This window comes from Morus notabilis, unplaced genomic scaffold (assembly GCF_000414095.1).
Source record: "Morus notabilis unplaced genomic scaffold, ASM41409v2 Scaffold1428, whole genome shotgun sequence".
Classification (NCBI taxonomy): Eukaryota; Viridiplantae; Streptophyta; class Magnoliopsida; order Rosales; family Moraceae; genus Morus; species Morus notabilis.
Window position 1 is genome coordinate 185,920 of NW_010362485.1, and position 15,080 is coordinate 200,999.

At 32.5% G+C, this 15,080-nt stretch overlaps 2 protein-coding genes across 2 annotated transcripts in view; one reads left to right on the top strand and one right to left on the bottom strand.

Annotated features, from left to right (window-relative positions):
• LOC21395350 overlaps positions 1–447 on the bottom strand; it is a 3,458-nt gene extending 3,011 nt beyond the window's left edge. The window contains exon 1 of the mRNA XM_010102262.2: positions 129–447. Coding sequence (XP_010100564.1) covers positions 129–218 — 90 coding nt within the window. The 5' untranslated portion in view covers positions 219–447. The remainder of the gene's footprint in view (positions 1–128) is intronic.
• An 11,487-nt stretch (positions 448–11,934) lies between these two features.
• On the top strand, positions 11,935–14,132 carry LOC21395351 (polyphenol oxidase, chloroplastic). The gene has a single exon (XM_010102263.2). The coding sequence runs from the start codon at positions 11,958–11,960 to the stop codon at positions 13,737–13,739; it is 1,782 nt and encodes a 593-aa protein (XP_010100565.1). The 5' UTR covers positions 11,935–11,957; the 3' UTR covers positions 13,740–14,132.
• Positions 14,133–15,080: the final 948 nt, after the last annotated feature.

Consider the following 15,080-nt stretch of genomic DNA (forward strand, 5'->3'; position numbering starts at 1 on the left):
AAATCTGCCCCCCCAAAAAAAAAAAAAAAATCTGCATCTACAAATCAAAGGTAGAAAACAAAGCAGAAAAATTTTCCAGGAAAAAAAGAAAAAGAACAGAAAGGAAAATCAGGGAAACAGAAACTCACAGTACTCCTCCTCTGCTCAGCAGCAACAGCAAGCGCAAAAGCAATTAAATCAAGCACAAACACAACAACCAGTACCAGCGTTGAAGCCATTGCTTCAAATGCTCAAAACCCCCCACAACTCTCTCTCTCTCTCTCCCCTTTCTCTTTCTAATCTCTATCTCTCTCTCAGGGACTTCAAAAGTCACCTTGGCTTAAACCCAGATAATATATTTTTTATTGGATCAAACTATGATGAACAATGAAATATGAAAGGGAAAGTTCCGAAAATAAAAGAAAATACTAGTTTAGGATAGAGCTTACAACTCCCGCAGCATTTTTTTTTTTTGTTGATAAATTTTACTTTTGCTCCCTAATTTATAGTAACGCTGTCAATTTACTCCCAAAATTTAAAAAGTGGTCTATATGCCTCCTAAACTATTAGATGTTATTGATTTTGTCCTTCTGTCTATTGCCGTCTAATTTAAGCTGACTTGATTTTGAGGGAGATTGAAGGGTAAGGAAGTAATTTTGTCTCAAGTGAATTTGAGATCAGTGAAATTATGGTCTCGTTCGTTTCGCAGATTTAAGTTTTAATTCGAGTTAAGATGTAACATTTTTTGAGAGTTTTTAACTGTAGCAAAAAAAATTAGATGTGATATTTTTTGAGAGTTTTTAACTGTAAAAATCTAAAACTGAAAACTCAAATCGGTAGAAGGAACGAAGCCCATATATACTCCTAAGACTTTTTATCAAAAAACTATACTCCTCAGACATCACATTTAGAAAAATCGTGAGAAAACTATTTTCAAATCTTAATAGTGCACACAGAGGATGTTGCTATTTTGAGATCTAAGCTAAGTTTGTGGAGAATCACTTGTAAAAGTGATGAATACTATGGGTAATGATGGGAGAAGAATTTTGTACCTGATTATAGTGAGTTTTTCTCTTAATAATTTTGTGTAATGTGAAAATATGATGGATTTTTGAATGTTAGTTGATATTTATGTGTTAGTATGTATAATGCTACAAGTTTTGGTATGGTTTGTGGTTAAAATTTTTGAGTTTAAAATTTGAGTTTTATTACAGTAAAATGTTCTCAGAAACATTCATATTTAACTTTTTTATTACAGTAAAAATTCTCACATAAAATCACATCTTAACTCAGATTAAAAACTTAAATAAGCGAACTAAACGGCGCTTACTATCCTTTCTCAATATTTCCACTTGTACTGCCGTCATATCATCTTCTTTTCTCATACATATTTTTTGCAACTTCTCAATTTCTTCCTCAATGGCTTTAACTATTAACTAAATTAATCGTCATCAGAGCAGGGTCGATCCAATGAGACGCCCACACCCTGGATTAACGTCTTTCTACAAAAATTAAGGTCCAAAAAGTTCAACAAATAAATTTCACAAATCTTAAAACTTGAGGAGGCAAAAAATATCTAACCTTATATTTGGCACAACCATAGAACCGGGGTTCTCTTGTGTTCTTGCAGTCCGAATTACCAGTTCAAGCTTACATTTATAAAGCGTAGACCTTTTTGATTCAGTCTCTTCTCTACTAAATTCAGAGCTTAACTCGTGTTTATTGCTTGATCTTGAACACTGTTGGCTACTACTTGCCATAAGTCTTCCAAATTTTGAAGTTTTTTTTACCCTAACCAACCTCAGAGATACCAATTTGGAAGAAGCACTGATATGGAACAAAGGGAAGAAGAAACCCTTGTTTTTGTCAAAAACCAGAGGAAATTAAAAAAAAAAAAGAAGCTAATTTGGTGGGAAAAGGCATTCAGATGGTGGTATATAATTTAACCACCCCAGAAAATGTTGCCATATCAGCTATTCCATCAATTTAATGGACGGAAAGGGCAAAATCAGTAACGTTTAATAGTTTGGGGGCATATAAACTGGTTTTAAAGTTTAGAGAGTAAACTGATAATGTTATTATAGTTCGCGAGGCAAAAGTAAAATTTATCCATTTTTTTCGCACTTTGTCCGCTTACACTAAAGCCCTTCTTAACATTTCCTTGAATTTATACTTTTTTTTTTCCAGAAATAGTAGAAAATAGAAAACAATAATTTGACATATTTATTAACTTATGTAAACTATTGGCTTATTAATTTTAATTCATCTCAAGTCTTGGCATATTTTCTTCTTTCTCTCTTTTTTTTAGTAAATATTAAGAAAAATTAAGAATAAGAGGAATGCTATATATGAGCCATCTAATAAGAGGAATGCTATAGGCCAACTTTTAGTTATAGAAATTAATAGGTCATAACTTGTTAAGTTATGGTTCATAATCAGATAAGTTATGGATAAACTTGTCAAGTTATGGTTCATAGCCAGACAAGTTATGGATAAAAATCGTGATTTATGGACAATAACTTGTCAAGTTATGGTTCATAACTAGACAAGTTATAGACGAAAACAGTAATTTGACATATTTATTAACTTATATAAACTATTGGCCTATTAATTTTAATTCATCTCAAGTCTTAGCCTATTTCTCTCTTTCTCCTTTTTTTTTGGTAAATATTAAGAAAAATTAAGAATAAGAGGAATGCTATATATGAACCATCTAATAAGCGGAATGCTATATACGAACTTTCTAATAATATAAAAACTTTCGTGCTGTTTGGTATCATTTTCATTCGTTTTTTAAAATGTTTTTTTATATTTTTGAGGCATGAGATATGAAAATATATTTTTTTAAATAGTGTTGAATTAGTAAATGTTTTGAAAATGAAAATGAAAAAAAATAAATATGATTTTTGTTAATAAAATACAAAATGGTTAAAAGTTATTTTTACATTCTATTTTTCTATTTTCATTTTTTAAGATATAACTTAATACACATTTTTAAAAACACACTAATTTTATTTTTTATATAAAAATAAACAAACTGAATTTCAGAAACAATCTAAGCATCATTACTAAAAATTCCTTCCATTTTCACACTCCAAGGTCGAAAGATACAATTTCTATATAATACATATTTTGATCATTTTCTCTTATGTTATTGTTATGTCAATATATATAAATGTATATAAAGAATAATGATAGGGACACTACTCTAATTTCAATATTTTTGTAATAATTTAAGAGGTATGTGAGTTTTCATCATTTTATTAGTAGTTATTTAAAAGATTGTCACGTTAAGTAATAATAAGTGACTACATTTACTAATAAAAAGATAAGTCTATGCCACATAAATTGATACAAAATAATTGAGATTAGAATTGATGTCCGTAAGACTAGTCATTTTTCTATTTAAAAATTATAGAATCCATTATGATTATTGTTAACTATTAATTATAATTAATTGAAAAATATGAAATGACAGTATCAAAAAAATAAAAAATAAAAAGTAACTGCTCTTCTTGAAACGTTTAGTACTATTGGTTAAATAGTAGAGGAATATCTAGATTTATGTATTGTCTTTTTTTTTTTTTTTTTTTTGAGAGAGAGAAGGAGAATATAGACTTTTACAATATTGGGACGGTAAAGAATACAACTTTTTTAATGTTATTAAAAATAACATTGCTTACACGTTAAGGCTATGATTCGATGAACAGTATTTAGAAAGCTTTAAAAAAGAAGTAACAAAAGATTTTTCAAACTTGATGATTTTTTCCCCCGTTAAGTTTTTCCCGTTAGCCTAGTTGATGACAATGATAGTAACAAATTTTTTGAAGTGGACGTTATTTATTGGTGTGAATAAGATGCCATTGTTGTGACCAAAAGTAGTGGATTCATGAATCATATGACAACAAAGAAACCAGTTTAGAAAAAAAGCATAATATTCGATTTACAAATTACTATCGTTTTGGGCAAAATTTAAGTGTATTCCCCTCAAACAAGTCCGTCAATAATCAACTTGCTGCGTTCGCCATTTTAAGAGTAAAGTGGATCCATCACTAATCAAAAAGGAGTTAGTGATAGTGAAATTTTTTTATTTGTGTTGTCTTCAAGTTTGTGTTTATTCAATTAATCATGTCTTAAACAGTACTAGGAAGAATTAGGATTGTTCATGGGTAGGGTTGATATACGATATGGTTTTTTCTTCTCCCATCTTAAAGGGTACGGGTTGCACATATTTGACTCCAACGATGTTAGAAAAATTTCACAACCCAATAATGTTTGGGTTGGGTTGGGATGGTGCGGGGTGGATTGGGTTGCCAATTTCAACATTCAAAGAATAAAAAACTCAAAGTTCAATCCAACATTCAAAGTTTACCATCAAATAGAAATAATAACTCCAACATTCAAAGTTCAAACAAATAGAAATTCAAAGTTCAATCCAACATCAAATATGAAGCAAAGTAGTCCATCTAACATCAAACATAAATCAAACATAAATTAGTCTACATTCATAAATTAGTCTTAACATAAAACAAACATAGAAACTTAATTCAAACATGAAAAAACTAGAGAGTAGAAATGAGTTGTCTCTCTAGGGTTAGATATTAAAGCAAGCAAGTTAGAGTGCGAGTTAGATTGGAGTGTGCGGCCATTATAGGCCCAACCTACACCCCGTTCTAAAATTTCGGGCCAAACATTGAATGTGCTGAAAAAAAAAAATTAAAAATTATATTTTTCAAATTAGATTAAGAGAGGGGTGGATTAGACCCGCGGGTTTTGCGGATCTATGAACAGGAAGAAATGCATGTTAAGTTTGACTCTTATGCAGATCTGTGGTTCGACAATATTGGTGCGAGATGCCTATAACCGGCTCAACCTTAGGCCACTTGAGTAGTTGCCTAAGGCCCCCAATGATATTTTTCTTTTGTAGTTGTTATCCAATTTAATATGTTAAATTAAAGTTTCACCAAAAAAAAAAAAAAAGTCAAAAATTTTGGAGAATGAAAAACAACAATAAATTTTTGAGAGCTGGAACAAAATAACCCAAAATTTGAGTATTATTTGAGTTAAATGTTAAAAAAATTTCTAATAATTATAAATTGCCCTAATTATGCACTCAAATGACTGTTTTTAAAATATTGTTTTTTGAGAGGTACCACACTCTTTTCTTTCAATATATAGTAGTACCTAATTACCCTAATAAGGCCTCTTTGTACATCAAATTAACTTTTATTCTCTTAATTATTATTAACGCTTTAAATGGTGCTCCTTTCTAATAAAAATAGTTTTAAATTTTTATTAAGTTCTGTATAGGTTTATTATTATTATTATTATTATTTATTAAAAAGGCCCCAAAAAGGGTTTTTGCTCAAGGCCCCCAAATTACTCGAGACGGCCCTGGATGCCTACCCCCAATCCGGTGTTTCACTCTCAGACAAAATATTTTTGACGTCGTTGATCATTAGATTGTTACCAAAGAGATTGATATCAGATATTTCCCGGCAAGAGATTATCTGGCGATGAAGAATCAAATTATCACTATATTGATTTCATTTTCAAATTGCTGACCAAGCTCTTGTTTGAGTCTCGTTTTGTTCTTCTTAGAGGTAAATTTACTGTGACTAAGTCGCCGTCTCATCTGAGGAGAATTATTGAGACTTTACTTGGCTTGTAATTGTAACAAGATGTCGGTTACTATTCATTTTCATGAATTAGCCTATGATGTTTTGTATCTAAGTTAGTTGAGCTTTTCGCTAATGAGAGCATTTCTACATTTTTCTTCGCTCTCTGCTCTTATCACTTTCCTCTCTGAGGTTAATTCTATGTGCTGATGAAGTGAGCGAAGTTTGCTTCATTAGTCCAATAAATGTACAAAGGAAACACTTTTTTTCTTCCCTTTTTGCTCTGTTCATTATTGTTCGTTTCGGATTCTCTTTATTATTATTATTATTAGATTTCATTAATTAGTATAGCTTACTCTTTAAATATATTCATTCATACATCGTTGACAAATGTAAGATCTTAATTAACATAAGTTGTACAGTTGTAGTACTTTTCAAAGAAAGCCAAAAGAATTAAAAACAATTTGCGCACATATATGGTCTATTTAGTTCGCTGATTCGAATTGAGACGTTACTTTATGTGAGAATTTTTTACTCTAGTAAAAAAGTTAAATGTAATTATTTTTTAGAGTTTTTTACTGCAGTAAAATTCAAATTTTAAACTCGAATCGATGAAATGAACGAGGCCATAACTATGATTAAGTTCATACCAAATACTAGATGATGATGTTAAACCAGTTGGCCAAACTCTATCCGGCATTAACCAGTATCTCCGGTAGAATTTTCAAAGCATAGAAACACGCTAGTACGCACTATATGCCAGCTATAACTCAATCTCTAGTGTCGTTATTCTTCAGGTTATTTGTTTCAATGACACTAATAAAAAAAATTCAAAGATATTATCATGTTTTATTTTATTTTTTTGGTAATTATAGTAAGGGAAATTGTTGGGGAGAGATCTCTATTCCCTGCTCTCTAGGGTTGGCTCTGCTATAAGGTCTTCTATCAAAACACTTGCTTCCTCAAGGGACAGCCTCTAGGTGGGTCATTGGACGATGGTCTACCAAAGGTTGGGATTGTGGGTGTTCTTAGGGATGAGTTTGTGAAGGTGTGAAGCTTGGTACGATTGCCAACATCATGTGTGGGATGCTTGGTACGACTGCCGACATCATGTGCGGGATGAGTTTGTGAAGGTGTGAAGCTTGGTATGACTGCCGACATCATGTGCGTCCTTGATTCCGCTGCTCTTCGACTTTGGGGACTTGGGCCCTTTGGAGTCATCAACATCACAAGATGGACTCGAATCATGTGTGAATTGACGGATTTGCATTGCTGCTCTTCGACTTTGGGGACTTGGGCCCTTTGGAGTCATCAACATCACAAGATGGACTCGAATCATGTGTGAATTGACGGATTTGCATTCTGACTCTTCAACAATTATAAATTCTGGCATGATCCTATTTCGACCCGACCGATCCATTATAAATAATACAATATAATACGCCAAAATGAGTTGTATTTTATAATACGACATAAACCGCATTAATTTACCATCCATATTAATTTATATAATATAATAGTTACATCAAACATTATATATTAATGTATTATTATAATGTACAGTGCTCTAATAAGATATATGTTCTGAATGGTATGATTTTCTTTACTACATCTCTCTAAAAATTATTAATTTCATAAACATCAAATGTATCTGATTTGTGATTAGCATCATTCTAAAAATCGTATGGTCCTTTTCATTAAAACTAATTAGATTTCTTCTTAGAAATTCACAACGGTTGAAAGTAAAACCAAGGATTTAAAAATCTCGCACACATAATTTGTGGGACTCATAACAACGTCTTGGCAAACTTTGAACATCGGAGGAAGAGAATTTTCTTTTTGAGAGTTGCAAAACCAATGGCAAAATAGGCCAACACGGTCAAACAACGTTTGTCCTAGGATTTTCAGACTATAATCAATTAACTAATTTGACTTAACAGAATCTCGAGAATTCCATCTTCTCGTTAATTTACAGTTTTTGGGTTTCTTGGAATTGTCACCTTCATGTAATTCTATCTTGGATTCAATTAAAGATGGTATACACTACTCGTATGTTTACCTACAGGTAGTCGGATTAGATATAAATTAGAGTGCATAAGATTCAGAATAAGTAAAATTTAGAGTGAGAAATCAAAATTAGAATAAATTATTTATTTAGTGTATGATTCAAAATTAGAATCACTCTAAATTAAAATATAATATTAATTTTAATAAATAAAATAAAGAACATATTTTTATATTAAAGTTAGCAATAGTTATACTAAGACCCATTTATTTCTCTAGTTGAAAACTTGAGTTAAAAAATAAATTCAATTATTTACTTAGTGCATGATTCGAAATTAGAATCACTCCAAATTAAAATATATCATTAATTTTAATAAATAAAATAAAGTATATATTTATTGCATTAAAGTTAGCAATATTTAGACTAAGGCCCCATTCCTTTCACTATTCTAGTTAAGAACTTGAGTTAAAAAATGAGTTTATGTGAGAAAAAAATATTATAGCAGGAAAAGATGAATTTAAATTTTTATAAGAGAAAATATTGTAGTAAAAACTTGAATTATAATTCGAACTAACGAAATGATCATATTCTTATTATAATACTAGGCAAATAAAATTATAAATATAAGTTGTAATTATTACTTTTTAATTTATTTTTAATTTTATATTCATAAATAAACTAGGATTAAGATAGTAATTTCATATCAATGTCATGAAGGAGAGTCTTAATTTAAAGGGAACATGAGATTGCTAATGTGATTCTTCAATTTCAAATTTAATTTTGGACCCACCAATCCCATTTCACACTCATACCTCAAAGTAGACATGTCATATATGTTAAGGCGAAAGAATAAAGTTAGGGGAACCTATGGTGCCCTCAATAGTTGGGCAATGATAGCATTAATTGTCGGGGAACCACAAAACAATTTTTTTTTAAAAAAATCTTTTATCTTCTGCTATACCCCACAGCCATCAGCCCATCCTCACCCTCACCGTTCCTCATTTTTCTCTCTTGAACCAAGAATAAAACTTTCTGTACATTTCAAATTCATATTTTTCTAAAGGTATTCTATTTTTTTCTTTTTCTTCTAAGAGAATTTAAATGATTTCTTTTCAATTTAATGAGATATTCTTTTCGTAACCGTACAAATAATGACTAAAAAAAAAAAAAAAAAAATTCCGATCAAGTTCCCATGACGCCTCCCCATAATAACCATGAGCGACAAGCTTAAATGTTCCGATCAAGTTCCCACCAGAAAAATTCCGATCCAGTTCCCACCAGTAAACCAAACAAAGCCCTTTTCCCCATGAAAAGCCCAAAACTGACAGTGGCTCACCCATCCTCCCGTGAACGCAAGCTCCGCCTCCGCACCCAACCTACCTGCGCCGCCCAGCCCTGGCGAGCCCACACATCTAGAGCCAGCTCAGATGGCCTCAGAATTTTTGTTTTTGTGTGAAAAAGAATTTCATATTTAAGCTTTTGGTTATTGTGGTTAGTCTCTAAGATGCGTTTAGTTAGTGTATTCGTGTCATAATTTGAATTATAATTCGTGATTCGTTATAATATTTTTTTCATAAAAAATACATATAAATCAAAAATAATTTTAAATTATGATTTTGAATTAATGAATCAAACGTTGTTAAAGTTTGAATAACACATAATTATGAACTTATTGCTTCTTATAAGACTTAAAATCATTGTGACTCATTTAAGTTATTTAAAAATATTATTCTAAATATTTATTGAAGAGTTATAGCGTTGATTTATCTTTAATTGACAAAAATAAAAATAAAAACTCTCTTAAACACCCCAACCTATTCGAAAGTAATTATTGGACCTACTAGGTCTATTGGTTTAAATTATTATTATTTTGTGAAAAGCCGAAGCTACTACTTTATTATTTAAAAGTAAGTCTCAGTATTATTAGTTTGTGATTCTTTAGTATTTTTTAATACTTAGTCATTTTATTTTATTTAATATTTAATATTATTAGTTTTTATGAGTTAAATATCTTTAATTAACTTTTAAATACTCATTTCAACTGTTATGTGTGTATTTTCTATTCAAATGATACACATAGATGGATGAAAAGAGTATTTTGAATGATTTTCTATATATCAAGAGTGTTTTGACATGTTTTGAAAAATCAGAAAACACTTTAAAATAAGATACATATTTCAACATCACATGTGCGTCCTTTTGATTCCGCTGCTCTTCGACTTTGGGGACTTGGGCCCTTTGGAGTCATCAGCATCACAAGATGGACTCGAATCATGTGTGAATTGAGGGATTATGCATATAACCACAAATTATATACAGTACAGTGGTTTCAACTTTGCTGTTTGTAGGCCTAAATGAATTAGAATAGGGCAGAATTTATAGATGTAATAATCTATCAATTCGAAAGAAATGTTAACTTAACTAGAATAAAATATATAAGACAGAAAAATAATAATCCTTTTTACGGAACAATCCTTATATAAACATTTGGGATTACAAATTTCAAAGTTTAAGGTCTCTAAATGAAACCTTGAACTAAAAATCATTCTGATTCCCTTTCTAATCTTACGCAAAACTTAACCTCATGATAACTCCTTAATTACAAAGCTGGAAGTTGTTCAAAAAGTTTGGGTACTACAATGGGCCACAGACAACTTGCTAGAGAAAGAAAAGAGAGTCAATAACATGGGAATCACGTGTGTTTTTGCAATGTAATTGCTACCTACCATATTTAACTCTTCTATATAATAATCTAGGGATAACTAGATTTTCTCTCCAATAGTATTAAGAGTAAAGTGACCAATTAAAATGAGAAAATGGGCATGAGGAGTTCCAATCATTTGTACCAACGTCCTCTGCAAAGCATTAATAACAATAAAAATATGTGCAAAGCAGTTGGGGAGGTAGAGAAATGATATTCTGACTCGCTGAGAGAGATCCCTTTTGTTTTTACATTATGTTAACATGTTGGTAGATGCTCATATCATGACATGACTTCATTAAAATTTGACATGTCATTCTTTAAAATTTGACATGTCATTCTTTAAAATTTGACATGTTATGCCGGCCCTTAAAGTTGGCCCACGTTCAGAGTTAGATTGTAGTGGACGAAAAATTAAAATTTCAGGATAACGTGAGACTCATTTAACGTTCATTAATTTTAGGAAAATGAAAGGTTTTCATACAGGAATACATATATATATATATATATATATATATATATGTATATATGCATACATATATTTCTTTTGCTAATCAAATATGCATACATATATTGTGAAACGTGTAATGAGATATAAATCTAGTGCATTATGACTAGGTTCATTTGATATTCATTAATTTCAAAAAAACGATGCACACACATACATATATATATATATATATATATATATATGTGTGTGTGTGTGTGTGTGTATAAAGTGATCAGATATTAATTTACTGCATTATGACCTATATAGGCTCATTTGAAATTCATTAATTCAGGAAAATGAAAGGTTCATTTTCATACGGGATAATCAATCTACCTAAATAACTTAATAATAAAATTATATTATCAAATTTGCCCTCCTTACTTTTTCCAGAAACTCTCTCTTCTTTTATATCATCAAAGAAAGAAATATATACATGTATGTGTGTGTATATATATATATATTTGTAAATGGTGTTTGAAGAAATGGGCTTTGCAACATTTTTCACAATTTATGTTCATTTGCATAAATATTATATTGGGTTTTGAGAAGAAAATCACATGAAAATCCTTAAAATACTATTGGCCCATAAAATCTAAAACGTGTCGGTGCAATTATATAGCAAAATTTAGAAAAAAATCATTTTATTAACTTTTTATGATATAAATATAACACAATTTGTCTCCATGTTTATGGTCATTTTAAAGTCTACAACAATTTAGAATTATAATTTATCAATTATTTAAACACAACTCTAATTAAAGTGACATCACTTTTAAAATTCAATTTACCAAACACTTAACTGTTTTTTATCACAGCTGATTTTTCACCTATCACAACTAACAACAATTATTGTAAAAACCACAGCAATACTAAATTAGCCCTTAGTTAGCTGCTACATGACAAACATAGGACAAAAATGAATGCAAAAATGTGTTTAATTTTCATCTGCGTTTTTTGCTTTTTCCTAAAACATTTAAGTTTGTACAAAGCAACACTAGCTATAAATGAAATCCGTCTGCGAAAACATAAATTTATTATTAATTAGCCGTTATCATTTGATTAACACGATTGATTAATTTTAAGAATTTCACTATAAAAAAGGGACTCTCCCTTTTCCTCCAGATCATAGCATTGCGTCCAAACCAAAAACTTCATAGCAGCAATATGGGATCTCTCGTTCTCACTCAACCACTCGCTACCACCACTTCTCTATGTCCCTTCCCCGCTCGTACCAAAACAACCCTCAACACCAAGCGTAGACAAAGCCATATAATTAGAAGATCGTCAATCTCATGCAATAATCATGCCAGCAGCAACCAAAGCTTCGACGAGACATCGTCGCAATATCGGCCTCAACTCGGAAAGGTAGAGAGGAGGAACGTTCTCATCGGTCTCGGCATGGCGGGGCTTGGATCCAACCCTCTAGCCCTCGCCAATCCGGTGAATGGACCCGACACAAATATTTGTAACCAACCGAAGTTGCTGGACGGCACTCCCCTACCCGACAAATGTTGTGCGCCAAAATCAAGCTCAGATATCATAGATTACAAGCCGCCACCTTTTACAAAGTTGCGAGGTAGACCACCGGCTCACAAGGCTGACAAGGAGTACATAGCCAAGTACAACGAAGCCCTGTGTATGATGAGGGGTTTGGAGGACACTGACCCACGGAGCTTCAAGCAACAGGCTGATGTTCATTGTGCCTACTGCAACTTTGGCTACGACCAGGATGGCTATCCTGGTGTTGAACTCCAAGTCCATTTCAATTGGCTCTTCTTTCCCTTCCACCGCTGGTACTTGTACTTCTACGAGAGGATCTTAGGGAAGCTCATCGGTGACCCGGATTTCGCTATTCCGTTTTGGAACTGGGACCATCCTGACGGCATGACAATGCCGGCCATGTTCACCTCCGATCCAAACTCCGATCTCTATGATGTAAACCGAAGCCCTAAGCATCAGCCTCCCTATGGGCTCGACCTCGAATACGACAAAGCTAATCTTTGTAAACCGCCAAAGCCTTATAAGCAGCTGGTGGAGGATAATCTCGCCACGATGTATAGGCAAATGGTGTCTTGTGCCACAAAACCATGTCTATTCTTCGGCGGCGAATATAAGGGCGGGGAAGCGCTTGTAAACCAAATGGGCACGATTGAAAGTACTCCCCACAATAATATCCACGTTTGGAGTGGGAGCGAGAAAAATCCGAATGGTGAAGACATGGGGAACTTCTACTCGGCGGGACGAGATCCGATGTTTTATGCTCTCCACGGCAATGTCGACCGGATGTGGTGCATTTGGAAATCGTTACCGGGGAAAAATAATAGAGACATCACCCACCCTGATTGGCTTAACTCCACGTTTTTATTCTACGATGAGAATGCGCAGCTCGTCCGAGTTAAGGTCAGAGACTGCCTCGACACTAGGATGCTCGGATATGTCTACGAACATGTCGACCTTCCGTGGTTGTACAACAAGCCAAGGGCAAAATCTTCTTCCCTGTTAAGAAGGCAAACAAGATCTGCGGATCAGTCGCGCGGTGGCTTTACCCCGCTAACCGACTTCCCTATAAAACTGACGAAGAAGACAACAGTGTTGGTGACGAGGCCGAAGAAGGGCAAGAGGAGCAAGGCGGAGAAGGAAAAGGAGGAGGAAGTGTTGGTGGTTGAGGGGATCGACTTTGACATGACTAAGGCAGTGAAGTTTGATGTTTACATAAACGACGAGGACGAGAGTGGGCCTGGCAAGTCAGAGTTTGCCGGAAGTTTTACCACCGTTCCGCACTTCTCCACAAACAAGAAGAAGATGCCCAACGTAAAATTGACGCTTGGAATAACGGAGTTGCTCGAGGACGTGGGAGCTGAAGATGATGACAATGTGTTCGTCACTTTGGTGCCCAAATCTGGCAACGTCACCATTGGTGGGATTAAGATCGTTTTCCTATCTTGAAGGTTAAGATATTCATCCTAGCAATATATATCTAGCTAGCTATATATCTCGAAAGCAAAGCGTATTGTGTGTTACGTTGTGCATGCATGTGTACTTGTTATCTTGTATTCAATCCATCATTTAGTTGTACTGGTGGATAAATAATTGTTTTGCGAAATTAGTTACGCCGCAAGTTGTTGCTTGTTTGGGTAACGCTTTTCTCGGGTCTGCATTTGTCGACTTTCTTTCTTTCTTTCTTTTTTTTTTTTTTTACGTGAGTCTGGCTTTATATCAGGTTTTGTCCTGTTTGAAGTTGTTAGTTCTAGTATTCCCTTTACCTTCGGTATCGTCATGATGTTGTGCTTGTTTTGTAATAATGAATAATATCAGAAATTGTGTACTTGAAAATAAGAATAACTATATTCTTCTCCTTTTTATTATCATTTTTTCTCACTATTTTATTTGTAGTGTGCAGAAATATTTCTCAAATAAAAGAACTCATGGAAGTTATCTTTCTGTAATTGCAAATCTTATAGACAATAGTATGGGATTTGTGGATCACTCGCATTAAGGAAGAAAATCTCATAAATATTGAGGCCATGTTTAGCTTGTTTCGTATTATATTATATGAGGTATATTGTGTTATATTGGACTTGGTAGAGGATAGGTTTATAGAGGGGTGCCAACTTAATTGGGATGTCTTGGCAAATCTAGATACTAGTTGTCTATTCTCTTTAGTTTATAAAAAAATATTGTGTTATATTGTATTGTGTTGTATTATCATAATACAATAGGTGCTTGGTGTCATGTCGTATTGTATAGGGGTCAAAATGTAAAATTTTAGGGTGAAAATGTAATTTTTGAAAAATTTTAGGGTCAAATTGTTATTTTGAAAAGCTTAAAATAGAAGTTTTAAAAAATTTAGTGTCAAAATGTAATTTTATAAAAATTAAGGGTCAAAATATAATTTTTAAAATATAAATTTGTATTGTGAGTTTTCAACAATTATAAATTCGGGCATGATCCTGTTAATATTCCCTCTCTCTTGTCATTCCACTTATTTATGAAGGTATTCTATTTTTTTTTTCTTTTTCTTCTAAGAGAATTTAAGGCTTCGTTCATTTCACCGATTCGAGTTTTCAGTTTTAGGTTTCTACAGTAAAAAGCTCTAAAAAATGGTCACATCTAACTTTTTCTTCTATAGTGAAAAGCTCTAAGAAAATATCACATCTCAGCTCAAATTGAAAACTCGAATCCGCGAAGTGAACGAGGCCTAAATGATTTCTTTTCAATTTAATGAGATATTCTTTTCGTAACCGTACAAATCAATGACTAAAAGAAAAAAACTTTAGTTCTTCCGAT

What these genes read in the sequence shown, in the direction of transcription:
- LOC21395351 (XM_010102263.2), top strand. Translation starts at nt 11,958, where the DNA reads ATGGGATCTCTCGTTCTCACTCAACCACTCGCTACCACCACTTCTCTA.